We start from the raw sequence: 16,526 nt of genomic DNA, 5'->3' as shown, positions 1-16,526 counted from the left end.
AACTGGGGGGGCGTTTCCTCGCTCATCCATGGATAGTATCCACTGGGTAAGAGTTATTTCTTCAGTAACAGACAGTTTTCGATTCCTTTCCTGCGCATGCTCTCGCGTCGTACGGCCTTTCAATCGATCGTGTAATGTGGAATGGGGAACATCATATAACACAGAAGCTTTTCGCAGACTTGAGACTTGGCCCTTCTTATATGCTTGAAGAGCCAAAAGAATCTTTCCTTCCTGATTGGAAGCTTGTGGGAGTCTTGAGGTAGGCATTTTTGTTGATGGGAGTGGAGGCGCGTAAGCGTGGTGAGAAGTGTCCGACTAGGTCATTTGTCCGACTAGGTTATAGATTACGTTATAACTTAGTTAATCAATTACGGAGTACAATTACGAGTTGATCTTCGTTTTTATTACAAAAAGAAGAAGAAAGAAGGAAGAAAGGAAGGAAATAGTGTAGATTTTAAGTGAGTGATTATATATAAATGGACTTCTAAATTAGTATCACCACGGGGGCACTTTCATTCCCCCCTAACAAAGTCTTGTCAACATGATTTTATATATATTTGAACTCGAGCTTCATATCTGAGAAGTAGCGACGAAGGTAAATTACAAAACTCACGCATTTCAAGAGAGCGAAACTGGTGATCGAGGCGAAAATCATTTAACATGGGATTAGGAGGTTAAAAAAAAAGAACTATACTTATTACTCAGCCTACAAAATGATCTAATAACAACAAAGCGGTGAGACAAGCTCAGCAACGAGATCAGGATGAGACTATGTGTATTGGTTGTAGCTAGACTTGCTTTTAGTCACATAGATCTAGCTCAACAGTGAATTTGTGTCTGAGTTTGCAGTGTCTGAGGGATGAGCGTCGATGAGGTGGCATCGAATCGTTTTGATACAAGTCGATGGCGGGTAGCTTTCCTTCCAGCATCGCTGGGGTGATTCTCATAAGCATTCAAAGAACGCGGTACCGGTTTCCCATCTCCTTGAATTCTTTCAACCACCGTCTCGCAACCATCCTTGGCTATCGATTATCGAGGTGGGTGGACGAGCCTCAGCGAGTAATCCATCCAGTGCTCACAGCCTTTTCCTGGAGGAACCAGAAAGGTGGTTCTGAGTGTGATGGGTGATGCTTCATGCTTCACCCTCAAACTGATTCTCAGAATCCTTCGGCAATGTTCTTGCCTTGACAAGGACGCTTTTAAAGGCCAACGCAATTGACGAGGGTAGTGTGCATGATATTCGCCTGCGAACAGGCTGCATCACTTATTGTCCTTGAATGCAGGCTGCTGCTCCATTGTCTGTGATATAAAACTCCTCAAAGCAGCCCATCGGCTCGAAGTGGGAGGAGGTTCAGCTTGTGATTCAGAACTCGCTGCCGCCTGACTTGTGTTGTTTGCCTCAATATGTGTCATCTGTGCGAGGTTCTTCATAAACCGGTCCCGCTCCATCTGTTCCAGCTTCTCCTTCCGTTTCATCGCACCGGGGCGACTTTTCATAGTTTTGTGCTTGATAATATTGACCTGATTACTAGTGTCATTCCGATCACCCTCCTCTGCAGCGGGAAGAGCCTCCGCCAACGAGTCCAGATTGGTCACCAGCTTTTTGGAGGGCCTCCGCCGTTTTGGTTTCTTCTCATAGGCCTTTTGAATCTTGGACATAAAAGCCGAGTGCTTGATCAGGCGTTTGTCTTTCTTGGTCGTTCGGAATTCATCTTGGAACAGGCTGGCCTTGGACGAGGCGATTTCGCCTCGCCCGCTGGCTGCTTTTCGCGCAGACGACGTCGAGCCCTTTTGCGGACGAATCGGTGCCTGCCATGTCAGTACGTGAACAGCGGGGAGGAACAAGAGCAGCTCACTTACCATGCTGGGAGCTGTGATGTTTTGCGCTGCTGGAGGTCGCGGCTGCTCATAAAATTTGGCTCGGGCCAGCCCTAAACCCTAGCTCGGTCTCGGAACGGTCTAGGGCCCTTCCGGCCGGGGCGGGGTCGACCACAACAAACCGCTCCGACTGGCCGGGGGCGACGGGCGCACCGCCTGTGACGTCGGGCCGCCAACGCAGTATTGGTCGGAGCGCTTTTCCTGAGCGTGACCAGTTGCAGTCTGCCTGACATCAGACCGACCACAGCTACTCGGCCAACGCATTGTTTCTTGAAATCACGGTGATCTAACGTTCGCCAGGGAAAGCGCTCTCTGACTTATATGACTTCTCTTTTATCTGCACCTTGGTTGCCCATTAGACGGAGTTTTGTTCCTAATCCCTCCCAACTGAGATCGCTGCCCCAACGGTTCCTGGCCACCGCCGCGTGCCACCCAGCACTTTTCTCCCAGCTGCCTGGCACCTTTAAAGCCTTCTCTCTTGCTGCGGCACCGGTGGTTGACCACAGGAGCTCCTGCAAATCCTCTGCACTGCCTGTTATCACTCGAGCCAACATGGCGACGCTTTCTGCTCATCCGCGGAAGCACAAGGTGACAGTGATTGGATCTGGAAACTGGTAAGCATAGCGAGCGCTCTCTGTCGCAAGGAGCTGAATTGTTGACCTCGATCAGGGGAACGGCTATTTCCAAGATTCTCGCCGAAAATGTCGCGGAGAACAACCATCTCTTCGAAAACACAGTGGAGATGTGGGTGTTTGAAGAGAAGGTGGAGATCCCCAAGGACTCCAAGCATTACGACCCGTCGTCGCCTCTCTGCCAGGGTCCTCAAAACTTGACCGAAGTGATCAACAAATTCAACGAGAATATCAAGTATCTTCCGGGGATTGCTCTGCCTAAGAATCTGCACGCCAATCCGTCGCTGGAGGACGCGGTGAAGGACACGACGATTCTCGTCTTTAATGTCCCACACCAGTTCATTATTCGCATCTGTGACCAGCTCCAAGGGAAAGTTCTGCCCTATGCTCGAGGCATATCTTGCATCAAGGGTGTGGACGTCAACGAGGAGGGGGTCAGCCTGTTCTCCGAGACCATTGGCAAGAAACTGGGCATCTATTGCGGTGCACTCTCGGGCGCCAACATCGCTACAGAGGTTGCCAAGGAGCTGTTTTCCGAAACCACGATCGGTTACGATCCTCCTCATCTTGATTCCAAGGCTCCATCACCGACGCAGGGCTCGCCTTCCCAGTCGCCGGTCGACATTATTTCCTTTGAACACAAGGATACATCCGGACAGTTCTCTCAAGTGAAACTACGGCCCCTCCCTCCCGAGTATCCTCCTATTGATCATTGCCTTCTGAAGACACTCTTCCATCGCCCCTACTTCCATGTTAGAGTGGTCCACGATGTCGCAGGTGTCGCTCTCGGTGGTGCCTTGAAGAACATTGTCGCTCTGGCAGCTGGCTTTGTGGACGGTCTCGGTTGGGGTGACAACGCCAAGGCTGCTATCATGAGAGTCGGGCTCCTCGAGATGGTGAAATTCGGTAATCAATTCTTTGGCGCGTCCATCAATCCGAAGACCTTCACCGAAGAGAGCGCCGGTGTTGCGGACATGATCACCAGCTGCAGCGGAGGACGAAACTTCCGATGCGCCAAGCTCAGCGTTGAGCGCAACACTCCGATCGAGGAGATCGAAAAGCAGGAACTCAATGGCCAGAAGCTGCAGGGAACTCTGACAGCGTACGAGGTCAACAAGTTCCTGAAAAAGCAAGGCGTGGAGGATGAGTATCCCCTGTTTACTTCCGTCCAGCGTAAGTGCTGAATTTACTGTCGCATAGATTGCATATGCTGATATCGTACACAGGCATCCTAGAAGGGAAAATGAAAGTCGAAGAACTGCCAAGTCGCATTGCATAGACCAGAGATTTGGAGAGCGGTTGCAGGCGATAAATTTCATTTCCTGATTGACCTTGTCCGTCCGTGTTCGCCACACGTAATATTTAGAAAGAGAGGCTCCGGTAGGAGGTGGGTAGAGGAGTTTGGGCTAGTTAGACGTTGATACAAGCCTGGAACAATTGGTGAGAGGGGCATAGTATCTCCTTGCCAGGTAGCTGGGAGACGTGGTAAATACGGTTCTGCGTATATAAATAATAGATCTCTTTCTTATAAACACAAGATACGATATGCAGACAATTGATGAGGCTCAGAGAGGATTGATTTGTTAATATTAGGACACCACGCTGTCCAGGCTTGGAGCTTGGTGGACAACGTCTAGGCATGTCACACGCGCGGCACAGCTCCAGAAACCATTCCATTGGCTGGGTCTCGACTGCTCCCCAAAGCTACCAAATGCCTCACCGACGCTTTCCTGTTTTTCTCCAGGCTTTCTTGAGAAGCTGATGCGGGGAAGTCTCATATAATTTGTTTTGGACACAGATCCAAGGCAGACGTCTTACCTACCAGTTCTTCCAATGCGCCACCAGAACCATCTTTCCCCGCAATTGTATATACAGAAAGTACAGAGTACAGTGGCTCAAAGCAGCCGCTCGTTACAATGAGTGATTCTCGTCGTATTTATCTCCTTCCTCTGAACGACGACGGCTCTCCTGACATTCCGGGAGGCTACATCTACCTCCCACCTCCAACTGATCCAGCCTACGTGCTCCGCTTCGCCATCGAGGGCACGAGCTCAATATGTAGGGAAGGCATCTTGTGGGTGAATATCCCTGAGGCAGGAAAAGACTTTGATCGTTCCAAGTTTCGTCAATTCAAGTGAGCTTATTTGTCTAGTTCTGCTGTTTTTTTTTTCTAAACGCGAAAACCCATTGACTTTGTAGATTGCGGCCTGATTTCAACAAAGACATACACATCGATGTGCCCATCACCCAACCTGGTGCCTTTGCTTTCTACACCACCTATTCGCCACTCCCGGAGTTTTCTGTTTCTTCTTCCCCAACCTGCGAACAGGCGAGGACACCGCTGCATTATGTTGATGTTGCACCCTCATTGTCCCTTGGCGGCAAGAGTCTGCCTCTCGATGCGCTTTCAATTTTCTCTATCATCTCCAAGTTTATGGGAAAGTATCCCACCGACTGGGATAAGCATTTGCGAGGGATCTCTGAGAGGAACTATAACATGGTCCATTTTACACCATTGATGAAACGGGGTGTCTCGAACTCACCTTACAGTATCTACAACCAACTAGAGTTCGATCCAGAGTTTTTCCCTAACGGGGAGCAAGATATCGCAGACATGGTCTCCAGGATGGAAAAGGAGTTCGGATTGCTAGCTCTTACCGATGTTGTCTGGAATCATACTGCAAGCAATAGCAAGTGGCTGGAAGAGCATCCAGAGGCAGGGTACAGTGTTGAAACAGCACCTTGGCTGGAGGCGGCTTTGGAGCTTGATACTGCCTTGCTGAAATATGGCGAAAACCTTCAAAGTCTAGCATTGCCCACGGAGTTCCACACAGTAGACGATCTACTCCAAGTCATAGGCGGGATGAGAAAGCACGTCATCGACACGATACGACTGTGGGAATTTTACGTTGTGGATGTGAAAAGCGATACAAGAAGGATCGTTGATGAGTGGATAAGTCGTGATTCGAAGCCGCCTCATGATCACAACAATATTCCAGACGTTGAGGCCATCAAGACAGGCACATTGAAGCAGAAAGCGGATTTCATCCGTCGAAACGCCCTGTTAAACTCGACACGCATTTTGGGAAGATTCAGTCGAAAGGTCGATGAGAAGGTGGCTGCACCCTTGCTGACAGTCCTTTTTGGAAATTATGACAAGACCTCTTCGGATGTTCCTTCAGTGGAAGCGGAAGTATCTCGAATCCTCGATGAGGTCAATCTTCCCCTCTACCAGGAATACGATGCGGATGTGGATGAGATACTAGAACAAGTTTTCAATCTCATCAAATACGTCAGGATTGATGATCATGGTCCGAAACTGGGACCTGTGACCAAAGAGAACCCGTTGATTGAGAGCTATTTTACAAGACTGCCACTCAATGACACCACAAAGAAACATAACCCTCGAGCGCTCGCTCTGGTGAACAATGGCTGGATCTGGAACGCCGATGCAATGCGGGACAATGCGGGCCCCGAATCTAGGGCCTATCTTCGCCGAGAGGTCATCGTCTGGGGTGACTGCGTTAAGCTTCGCTATGGCTCATCACCCCAAGACAATCCATTCCTTTGGGACTTCATGGCTAGATATACGCGATTTATGGCAAAATACTTCTCCGGCTTCCGTATTGATAACTGCCATTCGACCCCGCTAGTGGTGGCGGAGTACCTTCTCGATGAAGCCCGCAAGGTGCGACCTAACCTGGCCGTTTTTGCGGAACTGTTCACAGGGTCTGAGGAAACCGATTATATCTTCGTCAAGCGTCTCGGCCTGAGTGCCTTGATACGAGAGGCGATGCAAGCATGGAACACAGGCGAACTGAGTCGGCTCGTTCATCGCCATGGAGGTCGTCCGATTGGAAGTTTTGATCTAGATCTTCCCGCAGGATCTTCACTGCAGTCTGTATCTGGAAAGGAGGTTGTTTCTCACATTCGTCAAACTCCTGTTCATGCGCTTTTCATGGATTGCACTCATGACAACGAGGTCCCTGCTCAGAAACGAGACGCGAGAGATACCCTCCCGAATGCAGCCCTGGTCGCTATGTGTGCGTCAGCTACAGGAAGTGTGATGGGCTATGACGAAGTCTACCCTAAGCTTATAGACCTTGTCTCAGAGACACGCTTGTACTACTCGAAATTCTCGGAGTGTGACTCTATAGAGGTCGGACCAGGTGATGGAGGTATCGGCGGTGTCAAGAAGTTGCTGAACGCCCTCCACACGAAAATGGGCGTACAAGGATACGATGAGACCCATATTCATCACGACGGAGAATTCATTACCGTCCACAGAGTGCATCCAAAAACAAGAAAAGGGATCTTTTTGATTGCGCACACTGCCTTCCCAGGTCATGAAAATGGGAAAAACATCCTGCAACCAACACATTTAATTGGTACTCAAGCCAGGGAAATTGGAAGTTGGACATTGCAGGTAGACGACGATGAAAAGTCTCGAATGCGGGCTCTAGCCGACAAAAAGTTCTTAAGGGGTCTTCCAAGCCGTGTTGTGGAAATCGATGGAACCAAAGTTGAATTTGAGGGGAACAATTCAACAATATCTGTTTCGGCAAGCTTTGTTCCTGGGTCTGTCGCTCTGTTTGAAACCTGGATTCCCGGAGCAGAACACTCGGTGGGTTTGGATAATTTCATCACCGGTGGTGCAAACGAAGCTTTTGCCAATTTGAACTTGATCGATTTGAATTTCGTGTTGTATAGATGTGAAGCGGAGGAGAGGGATGCTACCGATGGCCAGGACGGTGTTTATAACATTCCAAATTATGGACCGTTAGTCTATGCTGGTCTTCAGGGATGGTGGAGTGTGCTTGAAAACATTATCAAGTACAACGATCTCGGGCATCCGCTGTGCGACCATCTGCGTCAAGGCCAGTGGGCGCTGGACTATATCGTCGGACGAATGGAAAAGATCGCTAACAGGGATGGATACACCCAACTTCGTACACCAGCGACGTGGCTCCGTGAGCGATTTGATGCTGCCAGAAGCCTTCCGAGCTTCCTCCTACCCAGGTACTTTGCTATCATTGTCCAGACAGCCTTCACTGCTGCCTGGCGACGATGCATTCAACTGTTTGGGAAAGATATACAACACGGCCAGCAGTTCATACATCAACTAGCCATGGTCAGCGTCCAACAAACAGGATACGTCAAGTCTGCATCATTATGGCCGGTTAAAAATGTTCCAAGTCTTGCGGCTGGCTTGCCACATTTCTCTGTGGATTGGGCACGCTGCTGGGGCCGTGATGTCTTCATCTCTCTCCGAGGGCTGTTCCTTTGCACTGGGTGGTTTGATGAAGCCAAGGAACATATCCTTGCATTTGCAAGCGTTCTGAAGCATGGCATGATCCCAAATCTTCTTAATAGCGGAAGGCTCCCGAGATACAACTCTCGGGACTCAGTGTGGTTCTTCCTTCAAGCGATCCAGGATTACACCAAGATGGTCCCCAATGGAATCCAAATATTGGACGAGAAGGTCCCAAGGAGGTTCTTGCCTTACGATGATATCTGGTTTCCCTTCGATGACCCCAGGGCATATTCAAAGTCATCGACGATAAGGGAGGTCATTCAAGAGATCTTCCAAAGACATGCTTCCGGACTCAGTTTCAGAGAGTATAATGCTGGACCCGCACTTGATGCGCAGATGAAGCCTGAGGGGTTTCAGATTGATGTCAAGGTGGACTGGGAGACTGGCTTCATATTCGGTGGTAATCAGTTCAACTGTGGGACCTGGATGGATAAGATGGGCGAAAGCGAAAAGGCTGGAAACAAGGGGTTTCCCGGAACACCCAGAGACGGCGCTGCGATCGAGATAACCGGTCTATTGTACAGCGCCCTGACCTGGGTCGCAGGACTGAATGCTTCCGGGATCTATGAGAACAAGGGGGTAGATATTGGCGACGGCACATCCATCACCTTTGCGGACTGGGCTTCCCGGATCAAACGCAACTTTGAGCGCTGCTATTATGTGCCTGTGAATGCAGATGAAGACGATCAATACGATGTTGATCCTTCTCTTGTCAATCGTCGTGGAATCTATAAGGATCTATATAAATCGGGAAAGGCATATGAAGACTATCAACTCCGCTCCAACTTCCCCATTGCGATGACGGTTGCCCCGGATCTCTTCACGCCTTCGAAAGCCCTTTACGCTCTTTCTCTTGCAGACTCCGTCCTCTTAGGCCCCACCGGTGTCGCAACGCTTGATCCATCGGACCTTAACTACCGACCGAACTACAACAATTCCGAGGACTCGACGGACTTCGCGACAGCGAAGGGACGAAATTATCACCAGGGACCCGAATGGCTCTGGCCGCGGGGGTTCTTCCTCCGTGCGCTGCTCCACTTTGATCTTCTGCGAAAGAAAACGCCAGAAGAGCGAACTGAGACATTTCAGCAGATCACAAGGAGACTTGAAGGTTGCAAGCGCTCTCTAAGAGACAGTCCCTGGAAAGGTTTGGCAGAATTGACAAACAAAAACGGTGCTTTCTGCGCGGATTCGGTATGTTCTGTCTTTTAATTTCCATTACTCTTTTTTTTCCCATCAAAGCATGAGGATATGTGTGCTAATGGTTTGTCTTCTTTGTATAGTCCCCAACCCAAGCATGGTCTGCTGGGTGTCTCCTGGACGTCTATTATGATGCCTCAAGGATATCGTTGGAGGGAAAGGCTGAGAGAGCACATGAAGAGGCTTGATTTTTAGAAAAATAGTATATGCGTCAATCTCACCGGGATATAGGTTTAAATTGATATCTCAAGTCCATGACTCTATACATGTATCTACTGGGCAGTACGTGTTCTTTCTCAAAAGCTGTTTGCAGTGTCAGGGTGCAGGCTTTTTCTTCAGTATGGGGAACTTACAGTCTGATAAAGTGTTACTAAGAGTTTATTTATAAGATCTCGTAAAGTTAATATCCAATTTCAGGATTATAAACCGACTGAAATAGAATGAGAGTCCAGTCGACTGGCCTAATGGCTATCCAGAAACGGTAATTTCGAATTATGCAGTGGGCTGATGACTAAGCAATGCACAACTCGCATAAGCTCCGCCGCTATCTCCGTTATTATTGTCCGGATGCGGGAGCGTCAAAACACCGCGGGCGCTTCCTGCGACTCCTCGGGCACAACACTACTGCTTCAAATCGCCTTGAAGGGGCCTGCCCAGCAACTTTATCATATAGTTTGACGATCTGTGCTATTTTTATTTCCCTCAGTACTTCTTTGTGTCTTCCTCGTTCGTCAAACTGTCACTTTGCGCGCCGCGAGAAGCTATTCCGGAACTTCCGTTCCCACATGCCTTCCTGAGAAAAGACGAAGCTTAGCAAGGGGCCCTGCAAGGGTCGCTGTTGGACAAGATGTCAGCTACAGCGATCGCCGCGACCGCAGTTTTTGATGTTGCTCCGGCCATGGCGACGCACGACGGACCGAACGAGCCTCGGTGGGAAGATCAAGCGAGGAGGGGACAACGTGATTTGTATACGCAGTTCGTTATTAGTGTTATACTGGGTCTGAGTGCATTTTTGGCATTCTGTGTATGTTTGCGGGTATTCTACTGAGAGAAAAAAACGGCCCTCCCAGCTAACGTTGGATAGACCCTCCGCCCGAAGTGGACAGAGCTCTATGCTGCAAGGAGAAAACGAAGAAATGCAGCATCTGCCTTGCCTGAGTTGCCTGACAGTTTCTTTGGATGGATTCCCGTGCTTTACAGGATCACAGACGAGGAGGTTCTGGCATCCGCTGGGCTGGATGCGTATGTGGTGAGTATCCGTGTCGTACGGCTTTAATGGCATTGTCTTCACTCGTGTTCGTGCTGACTGATTTGGTCGTAGTTTCTATCATTTTTCAAGTTCGCGCTCAAATTCCTCTCTGCGACTTTTGTCTTCGCAGTCGGCATTATCTTACCACTGCACTTGAGATACGCTGGGCAGTCAGGGATTCCTGGGTGGGACCAGGATGATGGAGATAATGATGATGATATGGAGCTTTATCGGCGGTCTTTTCTGTTCGGATCTGGGAATAAGGAGCTCAAATCGGACCCCAACTATTTGTGGATGTACGTGATATTCACATACGTCTTCACTGGTTTGGCAGTCTATCTCCTCATCCAGGAGACCAACAAGATTATCTTGACGAGACAGAAGTATCTGGGGAGTCAAACATCTACGACTGATCGAACCATCCGTTTGTCTGGCATTCCTCCAGAACTGAGATCGGAGGAGAAGATCAAAGGGTTCATCGAGGGTCTCCAGATTGGAAAGGTAGAGAGTATTACGCTTTGCCGCAACTGGCAGGAGTTGGACATGTTGATGGAAGAGCGGATGAAAATTCTCCGAAATCTTGAGCGGTCATGGACGAAGCATCTGGGGTATAAGAAACGGAAGCGAGATAGCAACACATTGCCTCTCATCAGATCCCGTCGACGGTCTACGAGTGTGACTTCTGATATTACGGAGCGATCTCATCTCCTAGAAAATGAAGACGGCAGGCCCCTGGTGTCTAACCAAGCTCGGGCACGCCCTCAGACTCGCATCTGGTATGGCCCGTTTAAGCTCTGGTTTCGAAACGTCGACGCCATCGACTATTACACGGAGAAGCTGCGCAGGCTGGACGAGAAGATCATGGCTGCGCGACAGAAGGAGTACCCGCCAACCGCTCTTGCTTTTGTGACCATGGAGTCTATTTCTGCCTCTCAGATGGTCGTGCAGGCGATCCTCGACCCCCACCCCATGCAGCTGGTGGCTACCCTTGCCCCGGCTCCTGCCGACGTGGTATGGAAGAACACTTATGTGTCACGCTCTCGACGCATGATGCAGTCTTGGTTCATCACTGCCGTTATCGGGTTCCTCACGATCTTCTGGTCGGTGCTCCTGATTCCTCTTGCTTACCTGTTGGAGTTGGAGACGCTTCACTAAGGTGGTGCCTTCTCTGGCAGATGCGTTGTCAAGACATCCTCTTGCCAAATCACTGGTGCAGACCGGTCTTCCGACTTTGGTTCTATCGTTGATGACCGTGGCGGTACCATATATCTATAGCTGTATGCATATCCTTTTCATTTATCATTACCGATGGAGCAAACTAATTTTGATGGACTAGGGCTTTCTGGTCTTCAAGGAATGACGTCTCGAGGTGACGTGGAGCTATCTATAATCTCAAAGAACTTTTTCTTTACATTCTTCAACCTGTTCCTGGTGTTCACGGTGTTCGGTTCGGCGACGACGTTTTACGGCTTCTGGGAGAATCTTCGAGACAAGTTCAAGGACGCCACCACCATCGCCTTCGCCCTGGCCACGTCGTTGGAAAAGTTCTCGCAGTTCTACATCAACTGGATTATTCTTCATGGCTTGGGGCTGTTTCCTTTCCGGTTGTTGGAGTTTGGGAGCGTCGCGATGTATCCGATCCATTTCCTGTCGGCAAAGACACCTCGCGAATACGCCGAACTGTCGACGCCTCCTACGTTCAGCTACGGCTTCTCCATACCGCAGACGATCCTGATATTTATTATCTGCGTCGTATATAGTGTCTTTCCCAGCTCGTGGCTGATTTGCCTCTGTGGACTGGTCTACTTCTTCCTCGGGCAGTTTATCTACAAATATCAGCTGCTGTATGCTATGGACCACCAGCAGCACTCGACCGGTCGGGCATGGCCGATGATCTGCAGTCGTGTTTTCGTTGGTCTTGTGGTCTTCCAGCTGGCCATGATCGGTGTTTTGGCTCTGCGTCGGGCGATCACGCGGTCTCTGTTGCTGGTGCCGCTCCTCGGCGCCACGGTCTGGTTCACCTACTTCTTCGCGCGGACGTACGAGCCGCTGACGAAGTTTATTGCGTTGCGCAGCATCGACAAAGACCGACCAGACGAGTCGGAGGCATCTCTCAGCCCGCCGGCGGTGCTGTCGCCTCCGTCCGGTCTGGACCGGGACTCGCTTCCCTTGCGCATCGGCGGGCGAGACATTGGCCTCAGGCTGAAGAAATACGTGAATCCGAGTCTGATTATGCCTCTGGATGGGCCGTGGATTCCGGGTCGTGATCGTCCGGTCATGATCAGTCCTGATCAGTTCGAAGAAGGACAGATTGATGGGGCTGTGTAGGTGGCACCCCTCCTCGAACTACACCTCTCTCTCTCTTATGATATCGACATGATATCCACGTCATAATTATGATTTTTTTTTCCACTGGTTGCTTTTAATGTGGAGGCTCTTGTCGTATATATACGCGTTGCTTGACGTTGCTTGACGTTGCTTGACGGTGATTGACGTTGCTTGACGAATGATTTGTACATACATCCATACCCCATACCGACTCAGCACCTGTGATACCAGTTTCCCAGCTAATACAGTATATACCCTTGCTTGCTCTTACGAAGTGCAGTACTGTCTTCCACACTCTGTTCTCACATGCCTTTTTTTTTAATCTTTGTTTGGCTATAATAATCTCTTACGCAAGATACAATGCAATGCAATACAATACACCATACCTCCTTCCACCATTATTATAATGATCTGTCTTCCGTTCAAGCTTGTCTTGCCATGAGACTGAGCGGGACGCTGGCGCTAAGAATGCGGTGGCCAAAAATATGATCAACCTTATGTGTTCGTCCTCTAATAATAATAAGAAGAAAAGAGAACGAGAAACGCCTCGCCCAGGCGAGACTAATTGAAGTTCAATATTCATTGGTAAGGGAATGAGGGAAGAAGAGGAGATTCATAGGCATGGTGTTCAGCATATTGTGTAGAAGCAGGCCTTTCCTAATTGGGCGATTGTCGGGGAAACTCTAGAAGATATTCGTAAAATCTTTACTTGCACCAGGGGGGAGTCAGATAATTAATCAGATGTTCATCTCGACTGGAGAATTAATCGAAAGACAGGTATTTTTCTTTCTAGGATCCCATGCGCTCTTTTTTTTGTTTAGAATACAAAGAACTGGAAACATGATGATTCTTGAAACCATGCAGATCCATCTATGGTCTTCCCCCCCTTTAATCTCAGTTTGCATACTAGCTAGTTAGCTTAGGCAGTGTGTTGATAGTGATGATCTATCTGGTCCTGGTTCTGGCTGGATAGTCATTAGTACACTTCGCTGAAGTTCACTGCTAAAGTTCATATGATGTGAAAATCTTTCCAGACACATAAATGAAATGAGGCTGTTGCTGTTTAAAATACGGTCCCCTTAAGCTGCTTCGTCTCCTTCAGGCGGATATCTCTCCACATGAGAATCGCAACGACAGCCAAAGGCAGGATCGAGACGCCAGTAATCAGCATCCGTCGCTGCGCAACCGCATACGACTTGATGATGGCGTCTCTCACCGCACTCCCTACCGGGTACGACAGCGCCACGGCCAGCGATCCGTAGATGGCAGCCGCCTTGTCCTTGCTCCCCTCGGGCAGGTTCTTGCGCAGCTCTCCGGGCAGCGTGTTGGACCAGATGGCCCCGGAGACGGAGGAGCCGATGCTCATGCCGATCCTGGAGAAGAGGCCCACCAGCGCGTACGCCACGGCAATGTTCTCGTGCTTGCCTGACGCCATGGCGGCCATCTCGGAGCAGATGACGAGTGCGCCCCCGGCAAAGGCCTTGAAGATCTCGCACATGACGACGTAGCCGATCCCGCTGCTCGGATAGCGGAAGTAGATCATCAGGCCGGCTCCCAGGAACATGATGGGCATGGCGGCCAGGGCGAACCATTTGAATCTGCCGGCCTTGCGAATCATTCTGTTCTCCGTTAATCAAATAACTCCTAGAACAAGTGGTACATATACCTACATTCCAAGTGGAACGGACCAGAAGCAAGAGCCAATGGTGTATATGTTCACCATGTAGCCGGCGTTTCTGATGGTCTGGTCAAATACGACTTGCAGGTAGCTTGAGAAATACAAGTCCCACGAACTGAAGTCAGTGAGGATAATGCAGTAAATGTCGGTCTTGGGACTTACTAGAAGCTGATAAAAAGGACAAAGCCGAGAAACACGACCCCAGCAGCGTCCGATCGGCCAGCAGCCGGAATGGGATGAATGTGACCTGCGCCCCGTACCGCTCCCAGATGGCAAAGGTAATAAAACAGATGCCGCCAATGACGATCATGGCGATGATATCCGCCGATCGCCACTTGCTGGCCTGGGACGAAGCCAATGTCAACGGGAGCAGGACGAGGTTGAATGCGGCGGTTATAAGAACCAAACCGATCCCTTAAAACGAGTCAGCTTTGACGACATCTGGGGGCAGGACTTCTGGGGGGCGAGATGGACTAACCGTCAAATTGAACGAAATAATACTTGATAGACTCAAACCAAGTGCGTCCATTCTGGCGTTTCTGGACCAGGCCCATCTCGTACGCCTTCCGCCGAGTTTGCCAGAAGAGCACCACAATCGGAGCTGATATCACGGGGGTGATGATGGCAAAGGTGCCAAATCCCCACCACAGCGCGCCATCCTTGTAAAAACGCTGAGCAGCTGCGGGCCCAGCGAAGGTTGTCGCAATGTACGGAGTGGACGCGATGCCCCAGACAAAGGCTCGATTCACGAGATCGGTGGTGTCGGACAGGAAGACATGGAGGACATATTCCCTGCCGTTGTAACCTAGCCAGTAGATAACCTGTAATGCGTCAGTGTGATAGACCTCTTCCTGACTGGTTACACAATGTAACGCGTACCTGAGCTGCCGCGTACGTCTCTATGTTCCGACACGAGGCCATGAGAATAAGACCTAGAAAAAAAATCAGTTGACAGCGCCTATCTTCCACTAGGAAACAGATATACCCAGAGTGCACAAAAGAGTCATTAGCACAAAACCCTCAGGGCGCCCCCAGACGTCGATAATCCTAGCAATTGGGAGTTTTGCAACGCCACCGATGATGCTGGTGAGAACTGAGGTAGTCGAGAGCAAGGCATGGTCCTTGAAGGCAGAAGTAACATAGGGCGAAAGGCTGCCGGTGGTCTCCTGCTGGAAGGAATCGATGAAAAAGATCAAGAAAACACTACGACAGTTAGACAGAATGAATGTGACAAAGCTGGTTGTGTGTAGTTCACGTACGAGACATAGGCTGCGATAAGCGACTTCTTGGTCCACGCGCTCATGAGGGCTTCAGCATCGCTGACCCCGCCTTGGATGATGGCATTGGCTTCGTCCACGCTTTCAAGCTGTGGGGAGCCAGCTTCTTTCACGTCTGGAGCAGACATGGTGAGCGGAGAACTTGGTTATCTGATGGTAGACAGATGGATGTGTAAAGAGAGAAATGAGAAGAAAACGAGGGAAGAGTTCTGTATGACCCTGGTGATAAGATCAGACGGAAGTTCTCTTTCCCGGTGGGACAGAGTCTTCACTACCTTGTAAGCCGATAGAGAACCCTGTCCAACAGAGTGTCCAGGGCAAGATTGGATCGCACATCTAGTTTCATTCGCATTCACTACAAATACTAAATGCATACTAATGCTTTAGGGCACTTTTGAGGCTAATCTCCATTTCTCAGGGTACAGAATCCCTCACCACTGGCTCAGAGGGCTCCTCTGTTGTGTCTACCTTTGGATCGGCATCTTTTGTCACAAAATACTCCACAGTCGTTGCTCTGCAAACACCTGTCTGATGTTCTTCTTCGTGGCTGCGATAAGTTGGGATGAAAGCCAATTCGGCGCCAGCGTTGGATCGGCGTCTTGGCAGAATGTTTGGCCGAATGAGTGGAGCAGAGATTTTAGCGTATGCAAAATTTGGTGCAGTTTTGGCACCCCAAAACCTCAAAAAATTGCAACTTTTGTATCGGAAGCCCTCCAAACCACCAAAATACTGATTTTTCTCACCAAATCCCATCGATTTTTTACTGAATTTGTCATATCTGAGGTTTTTCTGACTTTCTAATTAGGAAATTATAGCCTATATTCAAACCGATATCGAGATGTCTGCGAATCGCGCTCCTGCCGCCATACCCTACGACCTTCGCAAGAAGCACATTCCTCGCATCCCATCCCCAGCCCCGAACCAGGATCCCGCTGGCAATTATACTCCGATGGCCGCTGCAAGGAAGATA

At 49.7% G+C, this 16,526-nt stretch overlaps 5 protein-coding genes across 5 annotated transcripts; 3 read left to right on the top strand and 2 right to left on the bottom strand.

Moving 5' to 3' along the window:
* Positions 1-1,260: 1,260 nt before the first annotated feature.
* T310_5015 (uncharacterized protein) lies at positions 1,261-1,863 on the bottom strand (the record flags this gene model as incomplete). The annotated part of the gene is made up of 2 exons (XM_013472119.1): positions 1,261-1,809; positions 1,861-1,863. The coding sequence occupies 2 exons, from the start codon at positions 1,861-1,863 to the stop codon at positions 1,261-1,263; spliced, it is 552 nt and encodes a 183-aa protein (XP_013327573.1).
* A 567-nt stretch (positions 1,864-2,430) lies between these two features.
* T310_5014 (Glycerol-3-phosphate dehydrogenase (NAD(+))) lies at positions 2,431-3,789 on the top strand (the record flags this gene model as incomplete). Its single annotated transcript, XM_013472118.1, has 3 exons — positions 2,431-2,466; positions 2,498-3,683; positions 3,737-3,789. 3 exons carry the CDS (start codon positions 2,431-2,433, stop codon positions 3,787-3,789), a joined length of 1,275 nt encoding a protein of 424 aa, XP_013327572.1.
* A 637-nt stretch (positions 3,790-4,426) lies between these two features.
* T310_5013 (4-alpha-glucanotransferase) lies at positions 4,427-9,212 on the top strand (the record flags this gene model as incomplete). Its single annotated transcript, XM_013472117.1, has 3 exons — positions 4,427-4,644; positions 4,710-9,018; positions 9,108-9,212. 3 exons carry the CDS (start codon positions 4,427-4,429, stop codon positions 9,210-9,212), a joined length of 4,632 nt encoding a protein of 1,543 aa, XP_013327571.1.
* Positions 9,213-9,871: 659 nt separating this feature from the next.
* Positions 9,872-12,601, top strand: T310_5012 (Uncharacterized protein; the record flags this gene model as incomplete). The annotated part of the gene is made up of 4 exons (XM_013472116.1): positions 9,872-10,048; positions 10,109-10,273; positions 10,346-11,284; positions 11,549-12,601. 4 exons carry the CDS (start codon positions 9,872-9,874, stop codon positions 12,599-12,601), a joined length of 2,334 nt encoding a protein of 777 aa, XP_013327570.1.
* Positions 12,602-13,664: 1,063 nt separating this feature from the next.
* T310_5011 (putative transporter) lies at positions 13,665-15,684 on the bottom strand (the record flags this gene model as incomplete). The annotated part of the gene is made up of 7 exons (XM_013472115.1): positions 13,665-14,220; positions 14,272-14,370; positions 14,442-14,526; positions 14,758-15,100; positions 15,159-15,211; positions 15,265-15,482; positions 15,539-15,684. The coding sequence occupies 7 exons, from the start codon at positions 15,682-15,684 to the stop codon at positions 13,665-13,667; spliced, it is 1,500 nt and encodes a 499-aa protein (XP_013327569.1).
* Between the last annotated feature and the right edge of the window lie 842 nt (positions 15,685-16,526).

Source organism: Rasamsonia emersonii, assembly GCF_000968595.1.
Source record: "Rasamsonia emersonii CBS 393.64 chromosome Unknown ctg1118621760216, whole genome shotgun sequence".
NCBI classification, from domain to species: domain Eukaryota; kingdom Fungi; phylum Ascomycota; class Eurotiomycetes; order Eurotiales; family Trichocomaceae; genus Rasamsonia; species Rasamsonia emersonii.
The sequence above is the reverse complement of the archived record's forward strand: the minus strand, read 5'-3'. Positions and strand labels throughout refer to the sequence as shown.